This window comes from Cetorhinus maximus, chromosome 1 (assembly GCF_964194155.1).
Source record: "Cetorhinus maximus chromosome 1, sCetMax3.hap1.1, whole genome shotgun sequence".
NCBI lineage: Eukaryota > Metazoa > Chordata > Chondrichthyes > Lamniformes > Cetorhinidae > Cetorhinus > Cetorhinus maximus.
In genome coordinates, this window is record NC_135879.1 from 138,537,086 (window position 1) to 138,552,440 (window position 15,355).

Here is a 15,355-nt window from a genome sequence, read left to right on the forward strand (position 1 = left end):
ATTGTGCAATCATCAGCGAACATCCCCACTTCTGACCTTATGATGGAAGGAAGGTCATTGATAAAGCAGCTGAAGATGGTTGGGCCAAGGGCACTACCCTGAGGAACTCCTGCAATGATATCCTGGAACTGAGATGACTGGCCTCCACCAACCACAACCATCTTCCTTTGTGCTAGGTATGACTCCAACTAGAGAATAAACTGATGGAGGTGGTAATAAGACCATAAGACCATAAGACATAGGTGCAGAAATTAGGCCAATCGGCCCATCGAGTCTGCTCCGCCATTCAATCATGGCTGATAAGTTTCTCAACCCCATTCTCCCGCCTTCTCCCCGTAACCTTCTATCCCCTTACCAATCAAGAACCTATCTATCTCGGTCTTAAATACACTCAATGACCTGGCCTCCACAGCCTTCTGTGGCAATGAATTCCATAGATTCACCACTCTCTGGCTAAAGAAATTTCTCCTCATCTCTGTTCTAAAAGGTCTTCCCTTACTCTGAGACTGTGCCCTCGGGTCCTAGTCCCTCCTACTAATGGAAACATCTTCCCCACGTCTACTCTATCCAGGCCTTGCAGTATTCTATAAGTTTCAATCAGATCCCCCCTTACCCTTCTAAACTCCATCAAGTATAGACCCAGAGTCCTCAAACGTTCCTCATATGTTAAGCCTTTCGTTCCTGGGATCGTTCTCGTGAACCTCCTCTGGACCCTCTCCAGGGCCAGAACATCCTTCCTGAAGTACGAGGCCCAAAATTGCTCACAATATTCTAAATGTGGTCTTACCAGAGCCTTATAAAGCCTCAGCAGCACATCCCTGCTTTTATATTCTAGTCCTCTCGAAATAAATGCCAACATTGCATTTGCCTTCCTAACCACCGACTCAACCTGCAAGTTAACCTTAAGAGAATCCTGGACTAGGACTCCCAAGTCCCTTTGCACTCCAGATTTCTGAATTCTCTCCCCATTTAGAAAATAGTCTATGCCTCTATTCTTCCTACCAAAGTGCATAACCTCACACTGCCCCACGTTGCAATTGGCCAAGTTGGATTTTTCCTGCTTTTTGTGTACAGGAAATACCTAGGCAATTTTTCACATTGCGAGGTAGATGTCAGTGTTGTGGCTGGATTGGAACAGATGGCTAGGGGCATTGTAAGTTCTGGAGCACAAGTCTTCAGTGCTATTGCTGGAATATTGTCAGGGCCCATAGTCTTTGCATCTCCCAGTGCCTTCAGCCATTTCTTGATATCACATGGAATGAACCGAATTGGTTGAAGGCTGGCACCTGTGATGCTGGGGACCTCCGGAAGAGATCGAGATGGATCATCCACTCGGCACCTCTGGAAGATTATTGTAAATGCTTCAGCCTTATCTTTTGCACTGATGTGCTGGGCTCTTCCATTACTGAGGATGGGGATGTTTGTGAAACCTCCTACTCCTGTGAGTTGTTTAATTGTCTCCACCATTCACAATTGGATGTGGCAGATCTGATCCGTTGGTTGTGGGGTCACTTGGCTCTGTCTATCACTTGCTGCTTGGCGCGCAAGTAGTCCTGTGTTGTAGCTTCACCAGGTTGACACCTTGTTTTTAGGTATGCTTGGTGCTGCTCCTTGCATGCCCTCCTGCACTCTTCATTGAACCAGGGTTGATCCCCTGGCTTGGTGCCAGTGTTCGAGTGGGGGATATGCCGGGCAACGAGGCTACAGATTATGTGCAATTCTGCTGACGCTGATGGCCCACAACAATTCATGATTGCCCAGTCTTGAGTTGCTAGATCTGTTTGAAATGTATCCCATTTAGCACGGTGGTAGTGCCACACAACATGATGGAGGATCTCCTCAATGTGAAGATGGGGCTTTATCTCCACAAGGACTGTGTGGTGGTCACTCCTACCTATACTGTCATGGACAGATGCATCTGCTGCAGGCAGGCTGGTGAGGATGAGGTTAAGTATGTTCTTCCCTCTTGTTGGTTCCCTCACCACCTGCTGCAGACCCAGCCTAGCAGCTATGTCATTTAGGACTCGGCCAGCTTGGTTTGTAGTGGTGCTACTGAGCCACTCTTGGTGATATCGAGCCACTCCTGATGATGGACCCAGCCAGAGTACATTCTGCGCCCTTGCCACCCTCAGTGCTTCCTCCAAGTGGCATTCAACATGGAGAGGGACTGATTCATCAGCTGAGGCGGTGGGGGCATGGTGAGGCGATACATGGTTCCATTACCCCTATTACCTCTCCCCATGATCGCTACTCTCTACCTCCTGCTGCTCAGCCAATTTCCTAACCAGGTCAATAACTTGCCTTTGATTGCATGCATAGCGCTTCCTGGTGGACGTCACACTGGGCAGGCCTTAATTGGCCCGCCCACATAAAATGGCGGCACGCCTCCACACGCCCGCTCCTTAATTTCCTCCCCAGCAGGGGGAAAATTCTGCCCTTAAAGAACCTGTGAACAAGGGCAATTAAGGATGGGCAATAAATGCTGGCTTGAGCCAGAGATGCCCACATCCCATGAATGAATTTAAAAAATGGTGATTATTTCGAAACCATTTATCTCTATTTGTGCCACTAGTTCATCTATCTAATTCTGGAAGCTCCATACATTCAGATAAAAGACTTCAATTCTTTTTATTACTACTCTCTGCATTGACATTACTCTCTAATGTACTATTCCCATTAAACTCTCTGTCCCTTCCTGTCCCACTCAGCTTGTCTTTACCCACATCAATATCATTTTCTATTGTCACTGGACTCGACCTTTATGTTTGGATTTCTAAATCTCACTTCACCTGGACCCTTCTCCCCTCTGTTAGTTTAAAGCCATATTCCCTACTCTGACCATATTTGCTGATGCACTCATATGTTTGTACGCTCTGTCCCTTCCTGACGCACATTCTTTCCCATTACCTGCGTCGCTACCTTACACTATTGCCTTGCCCTGTCTCTTTAAATTTCCAAATATCCCCATGACTTGATCCTCCCCCCCACCGCCTGCATTATTTAGTTTAAAGCCTTCTCTACAGCCCTAGTTATACGAGTCAACAGGACATTGGTCCCCATGCGATTCAGGTGATGGCCATCCCAACAGTACAGCTCTTTCCTTCCCCAGTACTAGTGCCAGTGTCCCATTTCTCCCACACCAATCTTTCAGCCACGTGTTCAACTGCCTGATCTTATTCATCCTACTCCAATATGCTTGTACCTCAGGTAGTGATCCAGAGATTATTACCTTTGAGATTCCGCTTTTTAATTTAGTCCGAGGCTGCTCATGCTCCCTCAGCAGAACCTCTTTCTTAGTCCTACCTACGTCATTGGTGCCCACATGGACCACAACTGGATCCTTTCCCTCCCATTCCAAGTTCCTCTCCAGTCTGAGGAGATGTTCTTAACCCTGACACCAGCCAAGCAAAACAGCTTTTGGGACTGCAGTGGTTCAAGAAGGCAACTCAGCACCAGCTTCTCAAGGGCAATTCGGGATGGGCAATAAATGCTGACCTAGTCAGAGACACCCACATCCGATAAGTGAATTTAAAAAACTCATGCTCTGGACAGCAGGGAGCTATATTGTTCCCAGCTACATTCCTTTTTACTCCCCTAATTTGAATGGCTCCCTGCACCTCAGTACAGAGGTCAGTTTGCTTAACCATCCTGGAATCCCTGCTCTCGTCCACACTAGCTGCAAGAACATCAAACCTGTTGAACAACTGCAGCGGCTGAGGCTTCTCCATTGTCCCCTTCTGAGTTCCCATATCTGCCTCACTCGCAGTCACACCCTCCTAGCCATGACAATGCTACTGGAATTAGGACCCCAATAGACTTTTGGACTTTGTTTAGCCTAACTGTCCCTCAAACGCTACAGCAAAGTGTTACAGCAAAATCTCTCTCCCCCTTTTTGGAAAATCATGCTGAAATGGCGCAGGCATCTGCTCAAACTATGGAGGTTAACCTGATTACAGAATGTCTTAAAGAGTCAGCAACAGGATCAATTGGTGGGCATAAGTCCTGCCCTGCTTTATTTCCAACTTCATGGTGACCAATCAGGAATTTTAGGACTCAACTCTTTCACGCTGCATCCTTTTCCAATTCTCTCTCCAAATGTCAAAGCAATGCAACTTCTTACTTTGTTCAGACTTTCCTTCCATCTAGTTTTCAGGGTTTACTCAGCAATTCAGAAAGGAAGGTCAAGGTTAATCCCTAATTTGTGCCAACGCATTTAAACAGAGAAGGGGCTGAAGTAGGCTACAACAGGCCAAGGCATTCGTGGACTTAGCGGGGGAAAATTGGCCCTTATTGTTCCAATTTTTCAGCTGTTAAAGAAGTACAGTGAGCTGTAATTTCAGGATGCACATCTTCACTCTATCAGCACCCAAATACAGGCCCTTTCACATTGGTGAAGGTGATCTCCTGGGTATCTGTGGCACTTGCCTAAAACAGGAATCCAGAACCTTGCCTATGTAAATATGTCTCTGCTGGTGGCAGCTCCTCTGAAAAGGAAGAGAGGAGGCCAGGTGTCCCAATGCAGCTTCCAGGGGAGGGACCTGTGGGAGGAGAGGCGCAGGCACAAGAGGTGCAGGGCCAGCAGATAGTCCAAGGCAGAAGGGCCGCAGAAGACACCACTATCCTGCTGCCAGGGTTTACAGGCAGCAATGCAGCTACCTCAACATGTCTGAGGTGTAATGCCAAAGGAGACTCTGTCTCTCCAGGGAGACCGTGACCTCCATTTATCAGATGATTGGGCCTGAGATCACCTCTGTGTGGGTGGAAACTGCATGCCAGTGGCTCTGAAGGTCACAGTGGCCCTCAACCTCTGCCTCCGGCTCTTTCCAGGGGTCAGTGGGGGATCTGTGTGGAGCCTCCTAATCAGCTGTGTGGAGCCTCCTAATCAGTTGCGTCAAAGCTGGTGACAGAAACTCTGTTCAGGTGGGTAATGACATTAATTCATTTCCGTACAGACAAGGCCAGCCAGTCTGAGTGAGCCAGAGGCTAATACTGGGTTCCCTCACATCCAGGGCGCAAGCAACTGCACACATGTGGCCATCAAGGTGCCAGCAGGTCAGCCGGGTGACTTTGTCAACAGGAAGGGATTCCACTTCATGAATGTCCAGATAGTGTGTAACCACAGGATGTAGATTCTGCAAGTCTATGCACAGTAGCCTGGCAGCTCCCATGACGCTTATGTCCTGAGACACTCCCAGGTGCCGAGGCTGTTCAACGCTCCAGCCCGGCTGGTTGGATGGCTGCTAGGTGGCCTGTACGCGACCTTTCAATGTTGTTATAGGTCGTCTTCTCCTGAAAGGACAGAGGAGCATTGATTAGTCCACTCTCTACCTGCAGCACCGTTGCAACCTGGCCAATCCCACCAGAGGAACACCTTACAGGACACATCTGACTTGTGGCCCTCGAGCCGCAAGACACTCAGTCCAAGGGCTCACTCCACTCCCTTGGCCAGCTCCGGCGTCTGAGTTGACACTCAGACTCTAACATCCCTGAGCTCCACAGGGGGATGGCCAGCCCTTAACACTTCAACACACTGATCCATGCCAACACGGTATTCACCCTTGCCAAGCGCAGCAGGTCGTCAAACCTTTTGCGGCACTGCACCCATGTGAGCCGCACAACGTTGTGGCTGCTGACCTGCGCTACCACCTCCTCCCAAGGTCTTTTTATCAGGTGAAGTGGCCCCTCCTGCCATTTTTGGGGATGAGGGTGGCAGCCACATCCTCCAGGAGGACTGTGAGGCACTCGTCCGAAAACTGGGGGCCGAGTGCCCACCCGACCTGACCTCCCACCTGGTGTCTAAAGCCACACTTGAGGCCATAACTTCAGTCTTCAGAACGTTGCAAATATGTTCTTCACTGGCAGCCTTCAAGGAGCTGCCTGTGCCATTTTTAAACTGCCCGCCGGGTCACCATTGGACTCAGCGGCTGACAGGCCCCCATCCCCACCCAGCCATTCCTGACCATTGGGAAGGCGCATTTTACGCTGGGTGGTCCTTAATTGGCCAGCCATCGTGAAATCGCGGTTGGGAGCCTATCGCAGGTGGCCACCGGTTTCCCGAGCGGTCACGCACCCGCCAAGGGTAAAACTTTTAGCTCGGCGTAAAATGACGTGTGATGACGCTGGGCGTGCGTCCCGATGTCATTGCGCACCCACGTGATATTTTGGTCGGCGGGCGCACGCCGGAGTCGGCAGCGTGCCCACCGACAATTAAAAAGCCTATTAAGGCCATTAAAAAGTTAATTAAAAGAAATTTTTTGCTGTCCATCCAACCTTACAGTTGGCGAGCAGGCGAATAGGCCAAGCGACCTTTGCACTTTTTTGGAACCTCATCCATGGGCGGGATGAGGTTTCCAAAAACAAATAAAAACTTTAATTTTTCACTAATAACATGTCCCCTCATGTGACACATGAGGGGACATGTTTCATTACATTTTTTAAAAATTATATTTTTTCATATATCTTGATCTCCCTGATTATGTAGCGCGCACTCATGCCCATGCACGAAGGTCGCACTTGCCTGGCTCGCACTCCACCCCTCCCCCACCCGCACAGGCAGCACTCAGCACTGCCGCTCATTTTTCATGCTGGGCAGGCCTTAATTGGCCCACCAGCGTGAAATTGCGTTTTGAGCCTGATCGCGGGCAGCGGTGGGCTTCCTGACCGCCCCCACCTGCCCCCGCCAAACCCGCACGCCAAGGACAAAATTCTGCCCCATGTTACTGTTTGGTGAGGACAGGATAAAGCTTGGCTGTGATGCGTCCCATAGTTCAACAACTTTCTACCTTCACTATTTCGGTTCCACATTCAATTGCCACTTAGAAATCTAGTTCCCATGGCATGCTAGGTGTTCCAGGAGAGGGGAGAATACTATACGTACATTTAAAATGCATTTAAAATTGAAGTTACATTCTTTAGTTTAGTACATTTAACATATTCTACTTTGTTACATATACACAAGCATGCGAACTAGGAGCAGGAGTATACTACTCGGCCCTTCAAGCCTGCTTTGCCATTCAATAAGATTGTGGCTGATCTGATTGTAACCTCTCACCTACCCCCAAGAAACTTTCATCCCCTGGTTAATCAAGAGTCTATCTAGCTCTGTGTTAAAAATATTCAAAGATGCTGCTTCCACTGCCTTTTGAGGAAGAGTTCCAAAGACTTGCAATCCTATGAGAGAAAAATTTCTCCTCATCTCTGTCTTAAATGAGCAACCCTTATTTTTAAACAATATTTTTGAACCCCTAGGGCAGAATTTTGCCCTTGATGGGCGGGGGGGGCCCAACCAACTCAGCGGCGGGTGGGCAGTCGATCGCTGCCACCGAAACGGGCCCCGCCGCCATTTTATGTGGGTGGGCCAATTAAAGCCCGCCCAGCGTGCCACCCAACGAGAAACACTATGCGCTCCCTGTGTGGGCGGGAGGGGGGGGATTCCCCAACTGCGAGAGTGCACTCTTTTGCGCGTGCACGTGAAAGAGCGCACATCTCCCTGAGGCAAAGTGGTGCCTCTGCTGAAAGGCTGTGAAACATTAAAACTAAAAAAAATAAAAATTTCATTAACATGTCCCCCTCATGTGAAAATGTCACACGAGATACGACATGTTAATGAAGTGCACAAAAACTTCATTAAACTTTTATTAATCCAAAATCAAACCTCATCCCGCCACTGGATGAGGTTTGTTAAAAAAATCACTTACTCACCTGCCTGTTGGGCCCGTGCGCCAACCCAACATTCGCACGAGTCCCTCAAAATCCTGGTCAATTGGTGACTTAATGGCCTTAACAAGACCTTTGATTAATGGCGGGCACGCGTCGCGCTGCTGAGCACGCCCGCCGACCTAAACATCGCAATGCCGCACACTGACGTCGGGACGCACGCGCAACATTTTAAGCGCTGACGGGCGGGCTCAGCCAGAAGATTCAGCCCCTAGTTCTGGATTTTCCCTCAAGAGGAAACATCCTCTTAACATCCATTTTGTCAAGACCTCTCAGGGTCTTAAAGGTTTCGATCAAGTTACCTCTTACTCTTCTAAACTCCAGTGGATACAAGCCTAGCCTGTCCGACCTTTCCTCATAAGACAACCTGCCCATTCCTGGTTTTGGCCTAATAAACCTTCCCTGAACTGCTTGTAAGATATTTTGTTATTAAAACTGTGTGGGAGATAAATTTTAAAGGTGCTGTATAAAGGACAAACTTAATGCCTGAAATCTCCTATGTCATAATTATGCAGAAATAATGCCAAAATTTACACAGTCTCTACACCAAACCTGCCTACTGGAATTTACACCAATTTTCTGAAAATTGTATTTACAAACCCAAAATATAAAAACCGACATAATCTTTCTTCTTCAAGTCCCCCTTTATCTTATTGATATGATGAAAAGCAAATTTTTTGTCATCAAGGCATCATTTCTGTACATTAAACACATCATATTTAAGAAAGTGCAACTGGAAGTTTTCTCGATGCTGATGCCATAAAAGTACAAAGATACTGAAAATACAATGCAGGTCTCAATAATCAATCACTAAAAACCACCGAAAATGTGCCTTTGGCTTTTGTTATACCTGGACCTTTTCATGTAAAAGGTACACGTACAGGAGATTCACATTTTCTGGTCTTTTGCCTGGGGTCGAACTATATTAATGAACCAATTGGAGCTTTGTCAGAAATAACTCATGAGTGGTGCAAATGATTACGGAAATTTGCATGCTGCAACATTTCAGAGTAAAACTGGCTTAAATCAGTTATACATGAATTTTCACCGCAGGAAAAAAAGGTGTAACTCCACTCTGACACATTAGCTATGTCACGTTTTTCCAATAAATTCTGAGTCAATGTATTCTCAAAGCTGAGAAGAAGTGTTTTTATTCTCAGATATTGAAGTCCTCTTTCTTTAATCCAGATCATTGTCACAAAACATACAATTTTAACCAATATGTCAGGTGAGCAAATTCCAAGATGTCCTCCATAATTTCAAGCTAGCTGTCTGTTCTGTGCATATGCACATTACTTTATGCGGTACAATTGTATTATTGTCCTGAAAAATCAGAACACAAAATGCAGATGCAACATTTAACATTTTAACAAGCATTTATTTACTGAAACAGTTAACTTACAACTTTAAATACAGATGTTTTAAACATTTCAATATTAACTTTGTTTTGCAAAGTTGTTCAGAATTATTTGCTATCTCTTATCTGCTGTGTGATTTGTAAATTATTTCCCACCTTAATAGGTCGACAATTTGGTTCCATCACAAAAGCAAGCCAGTTTCATTGCAGCGATAAATGCTAATAGACCAAGATTATGCAAATATCCTCTGTAAGTGAGCAGCAAATTTAGTGGGATTTGCAGGTGCCAATTTGCCATGAATGTTTCAGTTCTTGATTCCATTTACTAGCCACCTGTTGCTTTAGGAGAAATTCATCAAATGCAGTTTCTCTCCCGAAACTTTTGCCTGTACAGTAATTGCAAACCTTCATAGTTGACTAATGATGTAGAGTCTCATGTTGGTAAAACAAAAGGGCTTCCTTCAGCTCTTCTGCTCACGGCTTCTGATCCAACATTGCTTTGGCATTATTGGCAGTGTTCAGATATTTTGAACGCCCTAGAACAATCCAAGCACATTGGCTTGCCAATCTTTATTTTAGATGTCTTTTCTGCAACAGCAGACAGAACTGTCAATGTCGCTGAAGGAACTTTCTGTTTCTCACAATGAATTCTCTGCCTTCCTACTCTCCTGCCACAATTATAGATTTGGATCTTCCTTGAATAAACTCTTGGCTATCCTTTGTTCCTCTCTTGGCATTCTCCAAAGGGTCTGCTGAAGGACATATTGCTAACTCCTTAGAAGCAACCAAGCTCACTGTTTCATCCTCCTCTTTCAACAAATTAAATACCCAGCACACTCGCTAGCAACTAACTTCTGAACCTCCTAGCCATCATTTTCACTCCAGCCAGCATTGCCCCTCTGAATTCTTCAAGCAGTTTCACAATCAATGCTCCTCCTCTCTATATTTCCTCCCAGAACGTTTGCTCACTCACAAAAAACGTCTCTGTCATCCGCAACTTTACTGTAAGTAACTGCATTAATATCCTGGAAATTGGTTCTAAGGTAATAATACCTGGCCCTTTATAGAAGTCACCCTACCCAGCTTCCTAACCTGCCTCACCTAAACTACTGGAGGTAGTGTGGCTTTTATACATAATCACATTTTGGGGTCTCTTCTCCTCCTCCTTGTTGATTGCTCTCCAACTCTCACCAATTTGTCACTGAGATAACCCTGTTCTTTCAACCCTCAGCCTTTGTACTAAGTGACTCTTTCTCCTTGATGATTTCAGCTCCCTTTGTCCTCTCTTTCTCTATTTTTTTTCTTCCCACTTGCCATATCCAAGTTAATCTTACCCATGAGACCCATATCTTACTATTCTTACCACCATTCCCAGTAAAAAGATAACAATTTACCCTGCCTTCCTGGCCCCCGAGATTGTCAACATCTCCTCTTTTTCAAAACTGCTGTCATCTACCCTTCAAAAAACCCACACAGAACTCCTCCATCCTTGAAAAATTATCATCCCATCTCCAAACTCCCCTTCCTCTCTATAGTTCTTGGACAAGTTGTTGCCTTCCAAACCTGTGCTCACCCTTCCCACAACTCTATCTTCGAATCTCTGCAATCAGGTTTTCACTCCAACCATGTCACTAAAACAGCCCTGATCAAAGTTACAAATGAAAACAGCCACAATGTAATATGATTCTCATTGGCTCCAACTTCTCTGCAACTTGTGACTTTGTCAACCACACCATTCCCCTCAAACAGCTCTCCTCCATTATCCAGCTCAGTGGAATGCCCTCCACCTTTACCTATTCAATTGTAGTCTATCTTGGTGACTTCAAACAGCCCTATAAAGAACCCCCCGCCACCGCCCCCACTCCCACACACACCCAAACTCTGCTCCATGTTCTGGAATTCTTTCTCCAAACCCCTTCAGCTTTCCATCTCCCTCTCCTTTTCTAACATCCTTTGACCTTTTTGTTCCCCCTTCCTAATGCTTCCTTCTTACCCAAAGTGTTCCAATTATTCCTCTACTTTGTTACATGATTCTATGTTAAGGGTGCTATAGAAATGCAAGCTGTTATCGTTGATGTTGTTGATTTCTTTCTTCAATCATGATGCGGTCCCTATATGAATTGTTCCACTTCAGATATCTTGAACTTTGACAAGGTTTGTCAGTTTATTAAGTAAATCTGCACTTTCCGAAACTAGTCTATTCCCAGGCCGGAGTGGTAGAATCAGCGCATTAAGTTTCCAGGTTATCGAGTGATAAATATACTACTCTGAACCATTCCCTAATCTATGACGATTATGGATAAAAATTCCAGATTAAACCATTTTTACTGCAACTATTTTACTGCAACACCATACCAGTGATTATTGGACCTTTACATTTGTATTTTGCTTTTTCAGGAAGGCACAAATATTTAGAAAAGTTATCTTACTCTGAATAAAATAAAACAAAGTGAAATTCCAAATACTTTTCAATTGCTGACCTCCTAATCCTGGTCTCAGGCGATTGTCGTAGCCATCCAGGAGTCGGTCAAGAATTCTGGTAAAGATGGTGATGTTGTCCCTTGCTTCATCCTCCACTGAGCCAGGCTCTCCTCTTCTGAATATAAAATTGTACATATTAAAATTCATGATATGGCCAGTAATTCCTGCAATCATATTACAGCAATCGGGCATAAAAAGGTGTACATGGTTAACTAATGATAAGTGTGCAAAATGTTTTACAACCAACATAATATAAAGCTCTGTTACCACAAACATAAAGGTCGGTATCATGTGACAAGAGTAATATCTCTCTACTCAAGACAAATATCTTATATAATAAAAATTAAAAGCAGAAGAACATTTCTTCTGTTCACTGTTTATAATGAAATCAGAAGAATGAATAATGAATTTGCAAGCCTGCTTCTGAATTTTCTACAAATACTATACAGAGGAAATCTTTTCCCATGAATGTTCCTCTTAACTGCACCACCACAAAACAAATCAATGAGATAAAGTTACAGGTCAGGGCTTTATGGCCCCTCCTGCCTGGCAGGATATTACCGTCCCGCCGAACTGAATGGAGAATGAAATGAATGGCTTGCCACATCCGCCGGGTGGGGGGAGACACGCCGCAGCGGGGCCATAAAATCCTGGCCACAGTTTCAGAACACTACAACAGGAGAGCAAAGCAAAGTTGTGCCAAGTGCTTTAATCAATGTCAGAAACATTGGGCTGGAATTTTAAGTGCCACTGCGGATTTGTTTTCAGCGGTAGGGGGAACATGTAAAGTAGTGTGGGTGCCCAGCCCACCACCTTCACACAAATGCCCGAACTCACCCCCATAACACGGTAGGGGACAAGCACCAGAATCAGCAGCCCACCTGCCATATGTAAATAAATAATTAACGGTCAATTGATCCCAACAATATGCTGCCCGTGCCATAATACGGTTGGCGTGGGCAGGTGGGCGGGAGTGGCCATCCTTTCTTTAAAGCTTTTAAAAGAGAAGGAAGGAAGGAAGGGGGTGGTATTATCTTCAAGGAGTACCCTTTGCACATCAGTGACAGCCCCCTAAGATAATACCTCGTCCTTCCTTCCTACCCGCCTGCTCTTCAAAACCCATCCCTTCCACCAACCCCCTCCACCCCCTTGCCTAAGCTGGCCAAACCCTCCCCACACAATATCCTGGACTTACCTCACTCTAGGGGGAGAATTTTCTCTCCATCAGGCGGGCCACTCGGGAGCAAGCGCGGGTGGGCACGGAGCCAATTGCCGCCTGCATGGGTGGGCCATTTTACGTGGGTGGGCCACTTAAGGCCCGCCCAGCGTGACATGCGCCTGGTAGCGTTCAGCGCTACCTGTGCGGGTGGGGGGAGGAGGAAGAGTCGGGGCCTGCGCTCTTTCACGTGCATGCGCACGAAAGAGCGCAGAAATCTCCCAGGGAGATTAAGTTCAGTTTTAAAGTTGGACTAAATAAAACCATAAAATTATTCAGACCTGTCCCCTCATGTGATAGTATCACAAGAGCTGGGACATGTTTATGAATTTTCAGTAAAAATTTTATTTAATTAATAAAACCTTCATGAAACCTCATCACGCCCGTGGATGAGGTTTCCTGAAAAATGCGAAGGCCGCCTGGGCTCTTCGCCTGCCCGCCAACCTTAAAGTTGGATGGCAGCTTTCTCAATTGGGTTAATTCTTTTATGAATGGCCTTAATAGGGCTTTGACAGTTCAGCAGGTGTGCAGCCGACTCCAGTGCACCCGCCGAACGGAAGAATAGAACGACGCACGGTGACATTGAGGCCCGATGTCACAACGCGTCATTTCACGCTTCGGCGTGCGGAGCCCACACGCCAAACAGAAGTTTCTGCTCGAAGATCCATTTGGCCTTGCTCTTGGGACTGGTTGCCGTTCTGGCAGCTCCAACTGCAGAGCGTTTGGCGCTGCTGGGACTCTGGTGGAGCTCTGCTGGCCACTCCGATTGACCAGCAGCTCCCAAGGGCTGGACTTCCACCCCAGAGAGATGCAGAAGTCCCACTGTTACACAATTTAGCCTGCCCGCTGTGTGCTATCCACTGCGTGTTATGGCTGTGGGGTGGGCTTGCACAGAGCAAGTCAGCTCTTAGCTGACTTTCCTTCCGGGTGGTGGGATAGGAGAGCCATCCGCAACCCCCACCACCGCCTGCACACCCCCAAACCTCCCCTCCCTCCGCCCATTAAGTCAAAATAAAGAGAAACATTCATTGTGACATGTAGGCTAAGAATTTCTTCAGAATTGCTCCCACTCTATCACATAACTTCATCAGAAGTACAGCAGAAGTTCCACTGTAGCTCCTCTGGAAATTTGGGATCTACTTCCAAATACTGTCTAAGACAAATGGAAGGTTATGCAGTGGGGAACTCAGGGCAATCGTCTGCTCCGCCGTGCAATGACAGGCAGCGTTTCCCACTACCACACGTCGGGAATGTCATTTTAATACATCTGCATGTAATTATAAGCCCTGCTCACCGGAATCATCCCCCCAGGCTGGATCATCCGGGCACGCTGGTGTGTTTCACAACTGTACATAAGTGAGGTGCACTTGACGAGCGGCACTTCCCTCTGTACTTCGAGGTTTTTTTACCTACCTTGCTTCAGGCAGCACTCATAGTCATCAGCGCCAGACTTCACAGGCACCACCTTTAGAGGGGCTCACAGGCAGGTCTCTACCTACCAGAGCAGCCATGAGGCAGGGGTGGCTTTCAAACAGCTGCAGGGCTAGGGTTTGCTTGGGGAAGGGGGAGAAGAGATCTCAGGCAAGGGAAGTGGCTGCAGGGTGAGGGCTGTACTGGGGAAGGGGGTGTATCCCAAGGTGTGTGTAAGGGTGCATGTTGATCTGTGCAAGTGGCCTAAAGATGGTGCATGCTGAGGAGGCAGTCTCCAGAGGGGATGAGGCCAGATGGAGATGTGAGGGTGTGTGAGAGAGTGAGTGGTGATGTCCTTTGAGCTGGCAGTGAGTGAGATGTTAGTGAATGCGTGACGGGCTTGTGAGTGTGTGAGTTTACAGGTGATGAGATGGTTGCCTTACCCTGGCAGCACAGATAAGATCATTTATCCTAAGTGCAAATCTGGGATTATTCCGCTCATGGAAGGAGCAGCAGCCTGCAGTTTACTTAAGGGAGAGCAAGGGTGCTCCATTTTAAAGGTGCCTTCTTGACAAATTTAAAACAGTTTCAAATTAGAAAATGGCCCCAGCAGCTCAGGTCAGCATTGTGGAGGAGAAATTCCTCCACAAGGTGGTCTATTTTTGCAGCTATCATCAGGCAGATGGGAGGTCCTCGATACCTACCGGGGGTGCTGCCCCCACATACCCCACCTCCACCCATGCACCCCCAACTCGTCTGCTGTCGGGAAGCCACATTCTTCCCAGTGCTTCAGCCCAGAGGCTGAAAGGAAAATTCCAGTCCGGCTCTAATAATAAGCCATAAGCCCTACTTAATTGGCTATGCAGCACATGCAAGTGTGCAGCCCTTCAGCCATTGATCCCATATCTGGAAAAATGGCTTGGGGGGTGTTATTTAATTTATAAAAACTTCATGAAACTTCATCCTGCTCGTGGATGAGGTTTCATGAAAAATGCGAAGGCCGTCTGGGCTCTTCGCCCGCCCTCCAACCTGAAGGTTGGACAGGCAGCTCATTTAACTATTTTAATTAGTTTTTAACAGGCCTTAATAGGCCTTTGACAGTTCAGCGGGCGCGCAGCCCCACCCCTGCTCGCCAACCGGAAAATTCTTCCCCAGGGATATTGCACAAAACCAGC

General features: G+C 46.7%; 1 protein-coding gene across 1 annotated transcript in view; it reads right to left on the minus strand.

The window, feature by feature from the left end:
- LOC144683797 (gamma-aminobutyric acid receptor subunit alpha-2-like) overlaps positions 1–15,355 on the minus strand; it is a 412,721-nt gene that overhangs the window by 267,672 nt on the left and 129,694 nt on the right. Inside the window, exon 3 of the mRNA XM_078547208.1 lies at positions 11,554–11,669. Coding sequence (XP_078403334.1) covers positions 11,554–11,669 — 116 coding nt within the window. The remainder of the gene's footprint in view (positions 1–11,553; positions 11,670–15,355) is intronic.